The 16,140-nt window shown below is 40.8% G+C and overlaps 1 protein-coding gene across 1 annotated transcript in view; it reads right to left on the bottom strand.

The window, feature by feature from the left end:
* Positions 1-16,140, bottom strand: part of tmem131l (transmembrane 131 like) — a 44,087-nt gene that overhangs the window by 3,846 nt on the left and 24,101 nt on the right. The window contains exons 7-31 of the mRNA XM_062433962.1: positions 14,891-14,995; positions 13,065-13,142; positions 11,611-11,764; positions 10,781-10,839; positions 10,598-10,703; positions 10,386-10,488; positions 6,183-6,327; positions 5,834-6,004; positions 5,666-5,735; positions 5,408-5,531; positions 5,231-5,300; positions 5,018-5,127; positions 4,834-4,903; positions 4,518-4,648; positions 4,048-4,190; positions 3,748-3,934; positions 3,243-3,428; positions 2,864-3,013; positions 2,211-2,763; positions 1,997-2,109; positions 1,475-1,644; positions 1,178-1,384; positions 911-989; positions 620-726; positions 367-499 (exon numbers count right to left, since the gene is read on the bottom strand). Of these exons, the coding sequence (XP_062289946.1) occupies positions 367-499; positions 620-726; positions 911-989; positions 1,178-1,384; positions 1,475-1,644; positions 1,997-2,109; positions 2,211-2,763; positions 2,864-3,013; positions 3,243-3,428; positions 3,748-3,934; positions 4,048-4,190; positions 4,518-4,648; positions 4,834-4,903; positions 5,018-5,127; positions 5,231-5,300; positions 5,408-5,531; positions 5,666-5,735; positions 5,834-6,004; positions 6,183-6,327; positions 10,386-10,488; positions 10,598-10,703; positions 10,781-10,839; positions 11,611-11,764; positions 13,065-13,142; positions 14,891-14,995 (3,524 nt within the window). The remainder of the gene's footprint in view (positions 1-366; positions 500-619; positions 727-910; positions 990-1,177; positions 1,385-1,474; positions 1,645-1,996; positions 2,110-2,210; positions 2,764-2,863; positions 3,014-3,242; positions 3,429-3,747; positions 3,935-4,047; positions 4,191-4,517; positions 4,649-4,833; positions 4,904-5,017; positions 5,128-5,230; positions 5,301-5,407; positions 5,532-5,665; positions 5,736-5,833; positions 6,005-6,182; positions 6,328-10,385; positions 10,489-10,597; positions 10,704-10,780; positions 10,840-11,610; positions 11,765-13,064; positions 13,143-14,890; positions 14,996-16,140) is intronic.

Raw genomic sequence — 16,140 nt, 5'->3', positions numbered from 1 at the left:
GCCCATTTCTAACCACAACACGACACATTTAGGAAATTCAGATCAGGAAATGATTATATTATCTTCATCTGTTGACAGAAAATGAGCAATGTACTGTATTGTGTTGACTGCTGTAGTGTGTTGAACGCGTTGAATAAAAAAAGTACATTAATGCTTTGGGTTCAATTCTTAATATAAACATGAATATTTTAATTAAGGTTAGATGGTTCCTTGAACAATTTACAGCACCAGTTCTCTGAGAATCTCTTTCATATCCAAGCAAAACTGGTATTGTGACTGAAACACCTATAAATCAGTATCGATAACCAGCCCTATTGTTTATATAAAAATATTAAGGAGTACACATTTATGCATTTAGACACCTACCCATTATATGACCCGGTGGTTGCTTGCTGAGGTATGTAGGGCAGAGCTTCGGTGGTGTTGTATCTGAACTCATTGGTGAGGGGGATGGATGGAGCTGACCACGTCTCTTCAGGCACATACTGACCTGTCAGGTCTGAGCGAACACAGGACACATTTCAATCAGAGACCAGAAGTAACGCACAAGCCCTTTTAGATATGGAGTGTTCATTTTGAATCAAGCATTTTTATTTATTGTAAAACTTTGTGTCTTTACCTGTGGTCCTGTCCACTCCTGCAGTAACCGCAGCAAAACTGGGGGTGAAGTTGGACGCTGCGGTGTCGGGGCTTTGGCACATGTCTTTACGATACAAGCTGTTCATGCTGAACACAGAGAAGGAAAAGGTTACAGGTCAAAACTTAGAATGAATGACGAGAAAGTATATGTTCTACAAGTTCTCTCCCAACAATACGGATTACAATCTGGAGATCTTCAGTAAACCGGCCAATTACAACTATCAGAGCCAGTCCATGTACAAAGTTGAGTTCATGTGTATTTGTTTAGTACCTGAGAGCCTTGTAGTTTGTATTCATGGTCTGGTAGCAGTCTCTCTCTACTGGGTAGACACCGTACTGCATGGAGTCCCCTGTAAAAACAATCAATCCATCAAAACATTACAACTATTTTCTGTCCGTCATAAAATTATAGCTTCAGTCATGGTTCTGTGCTTGGGTAATGGGTAAATTATGATACTTAATAGTTTGAGTATAAACCCAAAGAGTGAAATCTGACTTTATGTTTTCTTACATAAGATATTAAATAAGAGCTCCGTACTTTTTCTAGATGAGGTAGTGCAGGCGTGTGTCCGGGCACTGCCGTCCTTGTCTCCCTCTATGCTACTGGCACTGCTCCAGCTGCCCCAGCTTCCTCGGCTGGCCCTCACACTACCTGAAGAGCTGCCAGAGTCTGAGCCGGACTCACACATTCCGCCGCCACGCCGCTCAGTAGCACACTTTCGTCGAGTGCGGGCGGGACACACACCTGCCGGAAATCAACAAAATCCAAGTGTTGAGATGTTGTTGAGTCATACTAAAGCTGCAGAAAATTGTAGAAAATCATGAGATTACACACCATTCTGTTTGAGGGGGCTCTCGGCACTCAGTGCAGGCTTTGGTCCTTCTGACTTGGAGGTGTTGCAGCAGCGGTTCCTGTTGCGGGATCCGCTGACGATACGCTCCCCTGTTTTCCAATCAGGTTCTTTCTCCCTCTCTGGTATCACTAGCACGCTGTGCTCAGGGGCACTGGGGTAATCAATAATATCAAAACATAAATAACATCATATTTTACTGTTTTGTGCTTTAACATTCTGTCCTGTCTTAGTAATTTGGGGTACTTTATGCCTTTACTAGACAGCCATGATGGTGAAATGACAGAAATGTCCCCGGCCAGATTCAAACTAGGGGCATTTCAGGTCATGACAAATTTTTTTTACCCCTAAACCACAGTGGCAGCCTCAGTTACGCTGCTGTTTAATGTAGCCGTTTTGTTCACTTTTTTAACATTGCACAACAAACACCAATATAATTAAATATCTTAATGTGGAGCATTAACATTTTTATTGTTGAAAATCGTTCTGCAAGCTTTGAGTCTTACCTTGAGACATTCTCCATCTTCCTCCGACTCCTCTTTCCCTTATTATTTCCTGGTACTGTGCCAATCTCTGCACTTTGTAATTTCTTTTTCTGGCCTTTGCCATCTTCTCTTAGCTGGAGAGAGAAAGAAAAGAGTGATGATGGTTAGAAATATGTGCGTTCAAAAGTGTCAATTAGTAAGACATCAAATTTAACTGAGCAGACACATCACTTACCTCCAGTTCAGAACTGTCCCTTTTCTCAGAGTTGATCTTCTCTGCATAATGCTCAGTGTGGGCCTTCTCTACAGGACTGCACAACAGCAGGCCAGGTCTAGGTCCTGGACACAATGTGACATTATTTGGGAAACCAGCAGGCATTTCCATGGGAAACATAACTGCTGCTGGCACTATATCTTCTATAGTGCTGTGGGTGTCTTCTTTAAAGTCTGCTGGTGCCTTTTTATCCAGCTCACTGATGAATGCTGGCTCATTGTTGTTGCAGACATCGGGGTCTGGGGTCAGGGGAGGGTCAGGTATCAGGTCTTCATGCTCTTCTTCCATTGTCACATTGCCTGTCGCTGCTGTGGAGGAGCTGGACTTGTACTTGGTGTAATAGAGTGAAACCTTGTGTTTCTTTTGCGGTTGGGTTAGGGTGGTTGAAGAGCCCTTCTTTGAGGCTTGAAGACGTGGGGCGGGGCTGTTGGCCAAGGCTGGAGAGCCACGCCCCTTACCTTTGTCAGACGTATGACAGGTGTCCACATAGCTCTTACAACTGCCCTTCGTTTTACTGCACAAACAAGACACAAAAAAAGACTAATTTAAGTATTTTAAGACCAGAAAAAAGTATCTGATGATGAATTTGTTGCTGAAAAGAAGGTTTGACGTACTTTACTCCGTTGGGTGTGATATTGTTGGCGGGGCCATTGTCCCGGGACAGAACAGAGTTGTGGTTGCTCCTGATGCTTGGCATGGAGAACTCATTCAGGATATACTGGGCCTGATGAAAGGCCATCAGACACACACCAAACAGGGAAAAGCTGCAAAGAAAAGAGAACGAGAAATTAACAGAGGATCTAAAAGCAGAAAAAATGACTTGCTAATCTGACATTCTCAAAGAGCAGAAGGTTAATTTTCAAGCCTCGTTCATTAGTGTGTTGATGTTTTTTTAGGTGGCACCATAAATATTATTCAGTTCACACTTCTGAAAACATATTTTGTGGAGGGGACCTTTAATGATTAAAAAATAAATTTTAAAAAGTTGCTTACCATGTGAAGATGAGTGTGACCACCCAGAAGGTTTCCTCCCAGCTGGGGCCAGGAACCACCTGGGCGCAGAGAGGCAACATGTGGTGGGGCAGCGTCACATTGAGGGTGAAAGGGAAGAAGTTGCCGCGTGATGTCACCAGGATGAGGTCACGGATGACCCAGGATGAGGTGAAGTCTGGGGTGAACCTAAAGACACAGATAGGTGGAGACAGAGAGGGAAACAAAAGAAATGGATAGAGGAAGATGTAGTGAGAAAGAGAAGATAAAAAAGGAAGAAGATCTAATTACAAGGGCATATTGCACAAGGATGTAAAAGAGGAAGAGAGATAATAGGAATTAAATGAACAGATGTGGGCACTGCCTGCGGTTTAAATGGCAGCGTACCAATTCACAACCACCAATGTCAAAACAATCTACATTTTAATTGACATACTGAAAGGCATAAAGTACACAAGATGTTCAACTATTTAGATATTAAGTGAACGTAAAAAAAAATTCAACTTACGCAATGGTGATCTCAGAGGAGGTGTTGTGGTCCAGGCTGAAGGAGGGACACTGGAGCACCTCGAAGCCAAACCCCTGACACTTATAGCCATTTATATTCATTGACATGACCGTAAGCGGCAGCTCTCCTGCATTCTCCACCTTGAAACTCTTTCTGATGGCGAAAAGTGGCTTGTTGGTGCGCAGGCCTACGGGGAAACATACACTAACATTTAGTCATTTATGAAGTGAATATTTACCACTGAACTTAAAAGGCAGTATTACTTAACAGTACTTTACTTATGTTAAACTTAAATCTCACCATCTCTGCACTCCATTAGAGTTGACTGAGGAACGTTGAAGCGCAGAGAAGCTCCTGGGCCGGGCAGTTTGCCTCCAACTCTGAGCAGCTCTTTGGCCCCATGGCCCTGCACTGTCACCATGTCAAACACTGTCAGGTTGTTCCTGTAACACAATTAAAAAAAAAAACACGGTGAGCCTTGATTCACACTTTTAAAAAGAGAGCAACTAATATTATACTTAGCATACACTAGAGTTAGAGTTGGTGTATTATTAGATGGCAACAACATGAACAATGTTCTTGAAATACATAATATTGATTGAGTTTTTCTCCACCAGTTCTGTCCATCAAATAGTTGAGATATACTAGTGTTGTCATCACTAACACTGTGCTGCTGGTATGGCTAAAAATAACAGCAAAACTGTATTTTGTCTTTTGACTGTTTTGTGAAAAGGCATGAACACACTCATCCTGGTGATATGAATCAGTACCTGATGATGAGAATGGTAGTGGTCGGTTTGTGCTCAGAGGGAGTAAAGACCACGGCAACCTCTCTGGCCTCCCAGGGTTGCAGCAACAGACGCAGGACACCCTCTCCTGTCATCTCCACACTCTCACCAACCTGTACACAAACACACAGATAAAAGTGAAAAAGGCTGGCAGGGTGCCTTTGCTGAATAACAACAAGCACAACGGTGAACAGCTGTCCATTTGATCAAGAAATGCATAGATAAGTTAGATAAAGATTACATGCTGGCAGCCAAAAAGCAATAAACTTTATTTCCCAGGAGTGTTTTCAGGATTTACCTTGGGAGAAGTGGCCAACAGGGAGAACTCTGTGGTGCTGACGTTGACAGAGAGGGGGCTGATATTAAACCTGCCAATAAAAACAAAGATGAAGATATAAGACTAAGGGGATGTACTAGCTGAGGCAGAAAACATCAGTTGAATCATTCTCTGTGATATGATACATATAATCTGGACAATTTACCATTTGGTTAGGAGGTCCAGAGCCTCCAGGGGGGCCGGGTACAGGGAGAGGATTCGAATCTCTACAGAAACAACTGAGGAGGAAGGATTCTTCACCATAAAGGTCTTCACCTAAAAACAAGAACATTTTCTTTTAGACAATTGCCACAAATTTTAAGTCTAACTTTAAAATATATGATCCATTTTCAGATAATAACTATTATGTGTTGCCCACCCTGCTCTCATTGACAGGTGTAGCTCCGAAGTCCAAAGGTGAGGATGTCTCCACAGGGAGTCTGGGCCATCTGAGAAGACAAAAGGATTCACATGATTAATAATGTTAATGGGGTCACATAAGGCACAGAATCACTTCTGGAAAAGAGGAAAGCAGCATGTTGCATTAAACACTGACCTGCAAGGCAGTTTGTCTTTGTGGTTCTGCCATCCAGAGCAGAGCTCAGCAGCCAGTTTGCTGTCTATAGCCCAAGATGAAGGGAAAAAGTCTGGGAGGAGAGAGCGCTGCCACTCTGAACGACCTGATGGGATATTGAAGAAACAAAGAACACATTAACAAAATAAAAAATAAAAAACAAACAACAAAAAAACCCCAAAACAACTCATTATGTTTCTTTTTCACACAATTTCATGGTTATAATGTTCCTTGTCTAACCTGTTTCAGATAATCTAAGTGGGCAAGGCCGTCCACACTCTCGTTCAGCCTCAAACATCACTTCCCCCTGCTGAGAGAATAAACACACCAATTAATTCCACATTTGATCTACTACACTACTTCCCAGTCAAACACAACCTTTAGTAACCATTAAAGCAAATCTTTTACCTTGGAAGGAGAAGAGTGAAAGTAGAGGGGAATTTGCAGGGTGGTGCCCAGTTTGGTGTCCAGACTCAGGGTGAACATGTGGTTCATGGGCAGGGTCCTGCTGAGCAGCTGGAGGGACAGGACATGCCAGCAACCCTGGGGAACTTTGACTGGACCGCTGAAGTTCATCACCTGACAGACAGGAGGCAGCAGAGACATTAGTGTTGGAACCTGTCATGAACTTCTCTGTTATAAATGCTAGTGTGCTTTGGCCAGGTCAGAGTCCATTTGGCATAAACTAAGTGATCATCATTTTATCATCCTGCAACTAGATCTGCGACGGTTCATCACACGCTGCAGTGGTGCATACCTTCATCACTCCCTGCAGCGTCTGTGAGAGGCTGGCATTCTTCACAGTTAATGGCAGGCGGAAGGGGTTATTCAGCCACAGGTCCACCTGGTCTGCATCCCTTTGTTTCTCCTGGAAAAGGCTGAACAGATCCCCCACGGTCCTTCTGCAAAAAGCAACAAGAAAATTATATTAAAATAATGCTTATATGACTCTTCTTGAGCAGTTAAAGCGTTATTGCTGCGCGCTCAAGCTATTACGGCAGCTAATGAAAATAAGACTATTGATGACCGGTTAATGCTGTATGTTGTGCGTAAAAAATGATTGTGTGTTGATCAGAAGTATTTGGGGACACTGGTTGCTGTGTTGTTGCTGATGTTTCGGTATTTCCAGACCAAAGCACGACTCGGGTGCAATAGCCTATTTGCGCACAGCAACAGCTCTGATGAAGAGTTTTTGGGACTCAGTGAGCCTACAGCTACAGATGAAGCCACTAGAAATTTCCCCTGTTTCCGTGATGGCTCCTTGACCGCCCCTTGATAGGTCCTTGACTGGCCGATAATGGAAGCAGGGGGGAAATGCGATGACGTGTCAATGAGGCCCCGACTGGAAACGCCCCTAAACTGCCTGAGTGAAAACCAGTTGCAATGCTTCATTTTTCCACGGGGAGGCGCAGGTATTAGTGCAGGAGACCCGAGTTAGTTTTACACACTAATATAACTTGTATTTACTTCTATTCTTCTTCATAAAGTAGCCTTATACTATATGTTGTTGTTATTGTCACTGTATCGTCACTATGTGTCTGTGTAATGCTGCTGCTACACTATAATTTCCCAGCTTGGGATCAATAACGTATATCTATCTATCTATCTATCTATCTATCTAATGAAGGGTGCAATATAGTTCAATCCATTAGAAGGATGCAATTGAAGCTGCTGTGCGCCGGTAAAACACAACACAGCCGATCAATTAACAAAACGCACTATGATTAAAAAGTGCAAGCTTGTTATTCTGAGTCATGCCTGTGTAGTATACAGTACTAGATACTAGTGTAAATAAGACTTAGTTTAATGACTTAGAAGTCGCCAAATGACTTACTTTAACGAATTTCGTTAGTTTATATAATGCAGATTTGTAAAATATTACTTTTATGAAGGTCACAGTCACTGACAATAAACTTAGCATTTCATAATTGTGGTAGCAGCGGTGCAGCAGATGTAATGAAGTCCACGCAGCACGCTGGATGCAAACTAATATTAAGCCTTTAGCCTTTTCATTATAATGTCCATGGACATAAACTGAGTTAATTCATTAGAAGGATGCAATTGAAGATACCGTACATTTTACAGGACCTCTGACTAATCATTGTCACTGTCAAACCAAGAAATAGCCCATGTGACATACCCCGTCTAGTGATTCAAAACAGGACGCGCTATTTACTGTAATACATAGTATTTCAATGGACGGTGTAAATAATGTAAATAATGTCACGACTATTTTACTACATATTTCTTACTATTATTGTTCTTATAGTTTTTTGTTTGTTCGTTTGTTTTTTTGTATTTATTATTTATTTTTCTTTATTATTTTCTTATTGCTGCTATTATATTCTGACACTGATACTGGGTTTCCGTTATCCGGTAATTACAAAGTCAAAAGTCAAAATGAAATGAAATGAAATGAATGACGTTGGCGCACAACGGGTTATGAATGGAGGGGGATCTCCCACTCGAGGCACCCCCCCGACACGTCACTTTCTCGTAGCCAATCGTAAGCCCTGTTGAGACCGACTGGTTTACACAATCCTTCTCCTGTCGGATTACCTCCGAAATCATCATCCAGCGTGTCATTGTCAAAAGAAAGTAAAATAGATAAAACTTTGAACTCGCTTGAGAAAACACGTCTCTGTCCGTGCAGCTAACATTAACCTCAGCTCCAGTGAGTCTGTTCAATACTTTTATTTTATTGGCAATATGTTATACAACATAATTGTTAAAATAATTTGATCATAATGAGAGCAGGCGTAATAGAGCCGTGGGAGGAAAAATTCAAAGGATTCACAGTTTGCCAGGAGACATGCACAGGTGTGGGGGGAGGGGGGCATTCGCTTTGAAAGACAATGGAACAGGCTCCCAACCATCCCCCCAAACCCATCATCACCCCGCCAAATCCGCACCCCTTCTCAGAAAGTACTGTAGTTGCAACGGCCATGAACACTCTTGCGTGATTTGTGTGGCAATGGAACCAAATAGCCCATTAAGCCCAAACAAAAAGTTAAGCAATGATAATGCTAATAAAGTGGATGGGCTTACCTGACTTACAGCATGCACTGAATAGACCGGGGTTGGCTTGCACATTTTTCAACAATTCTACAATTCACAAATTAGCAGACGCTGAACTACTCATTCTCAGTTTTAGCACTCTGGCATAATTTGTGTGAGAATATTCAAACCAGCATCAAATGAAAGGTTAATCATCCTGTAAATTCCTTGTTTTTACGTTTGTTTCTAATTTCTCACTGTCAAATGTTTATTTTCATATAAATAAAACTGCGTTGCCTTGTCTTGCCTTGCCTAAAATCAAATACAGTCGTTTACGTTTTTCCATTTCGTATAATTGATCTGAGCCTAAAATTGAAATATGAAAAGCAATTTGTCTTTCTTTTTTGTGTTAGATTCAAAACAAATAACAAAATAATCAGTCAGTAGGCTATTTAATTTTTTGATTTGAAAATGTGTTCCGATTTTTTGCAGTATGAACTCTTGCCAAATCCTGTCACGCACACTTTGTTTCTCTTTCTAGCACAAACATCCCATTCATTTTCCTTTCTTCACTGCTAAACAATAAAAACACTCTTAAAATACTCTACAGGCAAACACACTTCCTGTTAACCAAGAGAACATCATTAAACACACATTAAACTCATGGCACATAGCAGAGAACCATAGAATTATCGGTCAAGATTTGATTTCCATCATTTAACAACCTGAAGGTTGTAAAGTCAGTTATTTTCGGGTTGTATGCATTTACTTAACAAAGTTATGAAAATGCAGCAGAGTTTTTCCGCTGAAAACATTGTCAATAAGTAACTGCTACTGCAAAGACTCGAACCCCGGTATCCCGCATTGATGACGGACACGCTGCCCGTTACGCCACCGCTCCGGTCCCACGTTATAACGTGTCTAACTGAGAAACTGACGCTTGTATGCATTCACTGAGGAAAGATTATGAAAATATAATACAACTTTCCCGCCAGAAATGTCTTTAGAACAAACATAAGATATGAAACCTTTCTAAATTCGCCCTTTTCTGTTGGCGTGGAAGATGAATACCCGCCATGTTTTCACGTTGTTATAGGCTACGTGTAGGGTGCAAATAGACACTCCGCATTTTTTATTCAAGATAGTCATGTATCTGTGTCTGCAAATTGTTTGCTCAGTCATGGTCTTCCTTGAAATTTAAAATATTTTTTCTAAGTTGTGGTGCGTGCATATAAAAAGTCAGTGGGTTACGTTAGGTAGTAATTAAGTTTACTGGTTCGGATGACCAGTAAAAATTCATAGAATATGTGGGCTATTCTGTGACAGAAGCGCCATCACCTGGTCATACCCTGTATTACAATGAATAGGTGGGTTTACAGGAAAAGATAGACACGCCCAGGAGAAGGAGGGGGTTGCCGAGTCGGCTGGCAGCCGGCTGGGAGTCAGCTGCCATTCAGCTGGCTTTCAGCTTGAACGGGAACTTTCAAGGGGCTTCATCTGTACACACTGTATTAAACATGTAAAGTTACTGTGTTCTTTTAAAAAGTTTAATTGAAACTCATAGCCTCTGGTCTGAGTTAATATACCGGTCCAGTTCAGTTAAGCAAATCATTACTGGACAATTAACCATTATCCCGACACATTGTTTCAGGTGTAATATTTGTATTTTATTGCGTTTAAAAAAAAAAAAAAAGTAAATTGAGTACGTTTTTGAGTATAAACATATGTGTTTATGAATGAATAACTACTGGTGCATTCAAATGAACCAGTCTTTAGTAGAAAAATGTTTTTCCCAGAATGAGACCCCCCAAAATAGACTGCGTCTTATACACCGGTTTTTACGGTATGTGTTCTTCCAGGTGCTTGTAAATACCAACAACTATAGTGCTTTAAAAAGTCTAATAGGACTGTAATTCTTCATGACAACCTGGGAGTGAACAAGTCCTTAAAGTTTCTGAATTACCTGTGTGTGATATGTAATCCAGGGAAGGTGTAGGTTGTCCTGTTTCCCAGAACTTTTAAACTGATATGACTTATGCATTTCCTTCCATGGCCTGGCAATGAACCTGACATCAAACACAAAACTGTTAGAATAAAATATTCCAAGATATTTGGGGGAAAATGAATTGCACTTGTTACTGATAACAAAGGATTCAAACTAAAATGAGTATTCACTTCTGCAGGCGAGGGTAGCCACATCCGTAAAGTTTTTTACTTCTGGCCTCAGAAGAACCTGATTAAATTCCAGGCTGGCCTCCACCTTTGACAGCACCTGCATGTCCTGTGGAGATAAAAACATCTAGTCAAGGCCTGTACATTGCTACCTGTAAACACGGCAAAACAAAGACAACACCTCACCTTTACGTAGAACTTCTTGCCTCCAGAATTTAACATATAAACTCCTATGTTTGGTTCCCCTGTAGAAACAAAGGACAGGAAAGTCAAAATAATGTATTCAACATTTCCAATGTGTGTACTAGCTTCCTGAAACATGCTTTCAAAAGGCTGATGCATCTTGAGCAAGAGGTATATTTCAGGTTAAAACTTCTAAATGAAATGAAAAGGGACCTCCATGTCAACAAAAAGTTAAAACAAGACAATTACAAGTCACAGCACAAACAGTCTAATGCTGCACAAAGTTAACATTTGCTTTTCTGATGTGGTTCATTGACAAAGCCTCAGGTGTGGGTGAACATGATGAAACTATTCACAGTAATTGTACGGTGAATGATTTCATTGGTTCTTTGATTGTTATTCTGTCAACTGAGCTCAGGAAAGCAGAATTGATGTTATCATATTTCTCTCATGTCTCTCATCTGACAGTTCTTTCATAACAGCAATAGCGTCATTAAAAATGATCTCCCCACTTTTTGTTGATGAAGTTTTTTTTTCTCCCCCCCAGAGCAAAAGTTGATTCAAGAGAAACAGAAAAACAGTCACAGGAAAGACATAATTAGCTTCATATCTAACTTCAAAACTATTTTAATCTTTTAAACTTCTGCTTTGATAGCTGACCATAAAAGGCAAGATAAGACTGGTGTAATGAGAGTGGAGGCTGAAAATACAGCAATACGCTTGTGTGAAATTAGATGTTTCTCTTCGAATGTCAAATCAAATCATCAAGCTATACTGTGGTATACTTCCGTGCCTGTGTCGCATTCCCACAGCTAATTTCCCTTAGTACCCACCTACTGCAGCCTGTCCAACAGTGGGGGCCACCAGCAGCACCAAAATATGCTCAATGACGTAAGGCTTGAGCTTGTCCAGGTCAGCGGGCCGGTCTCCACGCGCCGACAGATTAATCTGCAGACTGAGGCGCTCCTCACTCTGGAAGCAGGACCCCTGGGACGGGACAGGAAAAGCATACCAGTCACGCACCAAGCCGAGTCGGGTTAAAAGAACAACAAAAGAGAAGCACGACAAGCAGTCGAGGAATGAAGAAGTACAGTAAATAAAACGCACAAGAAATAACAATCTAGATACTAAAAAAGAGAAAAAGAATGTATGAATTGAGTTCAGTGTGAATTATTTTCTTTGCTGTTGAGTAGTCAGATGCATGGTGTGCATCAGCCAGCAGACACAACAGGGCCGTAACCTACTGCCCCCCCTCCACCCCAGCCTGTGACTAACACCCTCTTCAAGCTGACAGCTCAGTACTGCAAGAGTGCAAATCTCACTGCAAACCAGGGCTCGTCCTCAGTGGGCGAATCACCGCTTGACGACCTGCAGACAGATTCCCTGGCTTGATGCCACTGGGCTCAAGGCCTGCAATAGCAAACCTAATCCCCTGAAACCAAGGCTACTGTTAACTTCCTGTGAGGCTCATTTAATCTGTGAGATACTGATCAAAGCCCAGTTCTCATTTCTGTTGGTGAAGACTTAGATGAGCGGCTAAAGGAACCGAGGAACGAGCAGGTGTTGATCTTGGAGACGAGCCGGAGGTCACAGCTGGGACATTGTGCAACTTAACGTAAGGATGACTTCAGTTCGTATATAATCATGACAATATAGTTCGGTCGTCTGCAGCCGCGTCTTGCATCATGTGTATTGCGCCACATAAGCACTGGGGGCCCCGTGTCAATTATGGAGCCTCTTGAGAAAGCAATTAAAAGTCTGGCAAGAGATCTCTCACCCTCCTCGGGAGCTATTGTGAAAACAGACGGCGTTCAGATGACAAGCCCGGCTGTCTGTTTAAATTTTTACACTAGCTGGCCCTCTGTGCTGAGGGGTGGGTTTGACGAGAGTAGTGAAAGAGGATCTGCCCTATTATACGTGGTGAAGTACCATCCGTTTGTGTTTTCTCTCACATCTCTCTCTATCATTTCCCCTCCCTCTTATGCCATCTTATTTGTCCCATGACAATTGAGGAACGAGTGTAACTAGTTGTAACGACAGGCGTAATTCTTAGAAATTAACAAAACTCATTGTGCCTATTTTGAGTCATAAGAATGCAGAATATCTGGCTGATATGAAACAGCTGGGGAACCACCTCCTTTGGATAGGTTTGAATTATGAGGTCTTCCAGGTTCAGTCGTACTTGGAAAAAACCTGATTTGACAGAACTGGCAGCAATGGCTGATCTGGAACATGAATGAATCAAAATCAAAAGAAGATCTGAATGATGCGTAAGGAAAAGAAGTACCTGAGGGTTGGTGAACAAACTCTTCGGTAGGCTGCACTCCAGGAGTAGACCCAGTATGGTGATGTTGGAGGCATCTTCCTGCAGGAGAAACAACATAACAAGCCACATATTCACAGGTTAATTTGTTTCATTAAAGAATGATATATTAAAATAAATAAATATCAATCAGCAATTGGGTGTTCATTGTTTATCTTTTATATATGCTACTGATTAGTCCTCAAAAGTTATGAACTGACATTGGCGAGGGAAAGACGAATCTCAAAACACAGTGAAGTGCTATACCTTATAGAGCAAATTAAAAGGAGCAGTATAATGTCAACAGTTGCTCACAAGTCCACAAATGGTCCAACTAACAACTGAACAGTCTCTTATCTGTTTATGTGACCATGATGGACTTATCAAAGTAGATATAACAGCAGGACATTAAGTGCATATTTTTACATTTAAACCTGTGTGAAAGGTTGTCAGATCTACAGATCAACTTAAAGTAACATCTACTAAGTAGTAACAGCACTGAAACCACACAACTCAGTTCATTTTATTTTTACATTTAAAAAATCATATTACATTTAAAAAAATGTATATGAAAGCACATGAAATAGGACATGGGTGACAGAATGGCTGTTTGAAATCCAAACTTAATACTTAGCCACATATCCAATTTTACACAAGGTCAGTGGTCATGTGGACCGTTGTGTAGCATGTTTTAGATAAAACTGACATAGTAGTCGTCTAAACTGGAATAAAGCTCTCAGCTACACGCACCTTGTTTCAAATGTGAAAGCAATAGTGGTGTGGGGGAGGGGGGCTAACAAAGTTACACATTGAAGAGAAAGCAAAACTCTCGTCCATAACTTTGTGGAGACAACAAATAGCTTGAATTAAGAACCTAATAATTATTTAGGAGAATGGGATTAAAAAATAAGAAGTAGAATGCACAGAAGTAGGTTGGATCTGAAAGGTCAAGAACTGCAAATTAAGAGAACACCAGTAAAAAGTACATAAATGCTGCAAAGTGATAAAACATGAAGTTCTGTAATTCTGTAATATTTTCTTCATTTGCTTTTGTTTTCTAAGCTGCAGAGAAAGTTTAACTGCCACAATATAAATTGGTGCAAGTGCAGTGGTTTTATGATGAGTCAAATAAAGAGTGGTGAATGATTGTAAGCGTTTACAATACATAAATAACATTTAAAAAGGCTTTTTTTCTCTTCTTTTTTTATGGTGAGCCTGCCAAGGCGAAAAAAAGCTGCATTCAGCATAAGTAGCAGCTGTCTGAGTGATTATGAGAACTACAGTGTCTCAGCACTTGGCCAAGCTGACATTTTTCAATTGCCACCCCACTTCCTGTTGTGGAGGCGAGGACTCTCGGATAGCTTCTCACACACTTTCACTGGCTTGGCTCGCTTTTTAAACAGTGCACTAATTTGTCATTGGTTTCTGGTGTATTTGCATCGCTTTGAAAAGACATACACACACAAATGAATGACTGTACATAAGCATGTATCATTTTAAAATTGAGAGCGTGTGGTTGTACTCTACAAGCAAACATTTACATTTTTAGGCCAAAAAAAAAAAAGAAAAAAGAAAAGTTTGGTATGTGGTATCGTTCATGCTGACAGCTCACACATTCAGTTATTTCATGCCAGCAAGTGCTTGTCAGTGCTTGTGTGTATCACAAAGCCTCTGTGTGTCTGTGTGTGTGTATGAAGCCGTTTGTTTATCAGGGCTGGCAGGAAAAGGGAAATCAGCTGCTTCCAATGATGAGTTGTTATTCAATACACTGTTGAGCCTGTACAAACCAACACGGACGTTTAAATACATACCTGAGTTTGGGTCAGCTTAATGCTCTGGATGTGAGGGAATATTAGCAGACTATCCTTTCTTTGGACAGACTTTAATGAACCCCGGTGAACTCCCACACCAAACACCTAGAAAAAAAGAGCAGCTCACATTAAAGGAATCTTAACACCACATGCATTGCATTAAGAGCAGGCAGTCAACAAGCAAATAAAGCAGAAGTGTCACTTAGAGGACCTGATCTGACCCTGTGGAGTAGAACATAATGTTGTAACTCATGTGTGGTGGTTAAAAATAGACAAAGAAATGTAAGTTGGCTAATAATAATAATAATAAAAATACTGAGGATGCAGCATTTTGGAGTGATATCTGAACAAATCAAGCTCTAATTTTTCATTTTTTTGGGAAGAACAAAAATCTAAACTAGGTGTAATTTTCAGGTTGCGTGAGTTGGTCCAACAAAAAAAAAGCGTTTTGCATAGTGCAGCTCTACCCTGTGACAACATGGTGACACAGAACCATAAACTATTCAAGACATTCGCTGTACCTGCATTTTAGCTGCAGTTGTTTCTCCTTTTATAGTCATTGGCATGCATCCCAACATTATACGGAGTACAAAAAGTAATCACACCTATCTAACAACACAGTTTTATGACACCAACATTTCCCTTGTACAGAGAAAGGGGGTCAATGAGTAGATATGCAAGTCAAATATATATATGAAAAACCAGTTTTTGGGTTGACTGACAACAAAACAAGTGAATGACAGGAACATTTACATGTCTTTGAAACATAAAGGGAGTGGCAGTGTTGGAAGCAGAGCATGGGTGCCAAAGTGTCAGCATGTCTGGGCGTGTTCACTTGCCATTAATAAGCTACACGTCAGAAAAACTGTGGTACAGGTTTAATATAAGCGACACAAAACTCTCAAATATAAAATAATGCACATTTATAAAAGCTTTAGGGAGATTGTGAGTGCTTCTAATGATCATGCAGCAATTATATTACAAACTAAAGTGGAAATTTGAACAACATAACTATCAATAAATGGTAAGTATGCAAAATTTAATAAAACTTAGGCCAGATAAACCTTAAAGTTATAGTACAACCAGTCTAGGGAAGAAAGCAAGTAATCCCAGAGGACACAACAGTTTGTGTTCCCAAAGCGTGTGAATGCACATCCACACACTGAATTCTTATTATTGTAGTTACACAGTGCATATAACACAGGTCTACTGGGATTAATTACATTTAAAGACCTTAAAATGTCATAATA

The sequence above is a fragment of the Scomber scombrus genome, chromosome 2, assembly GCF_963691925.1.
Source record: "Scomber scombrus chromosome 2, fScoSco1.1, whole genome shotgun sequence".
Lineage (NCBI taxonomy): Eukaryota > Metazoa > Chordata > Actinopteri > Scombriformes > Scombridae > Scomber > Scomber scombrus.
This window is presented reverse-complemented; position numbering and strand designations above follow the sequence as displayed.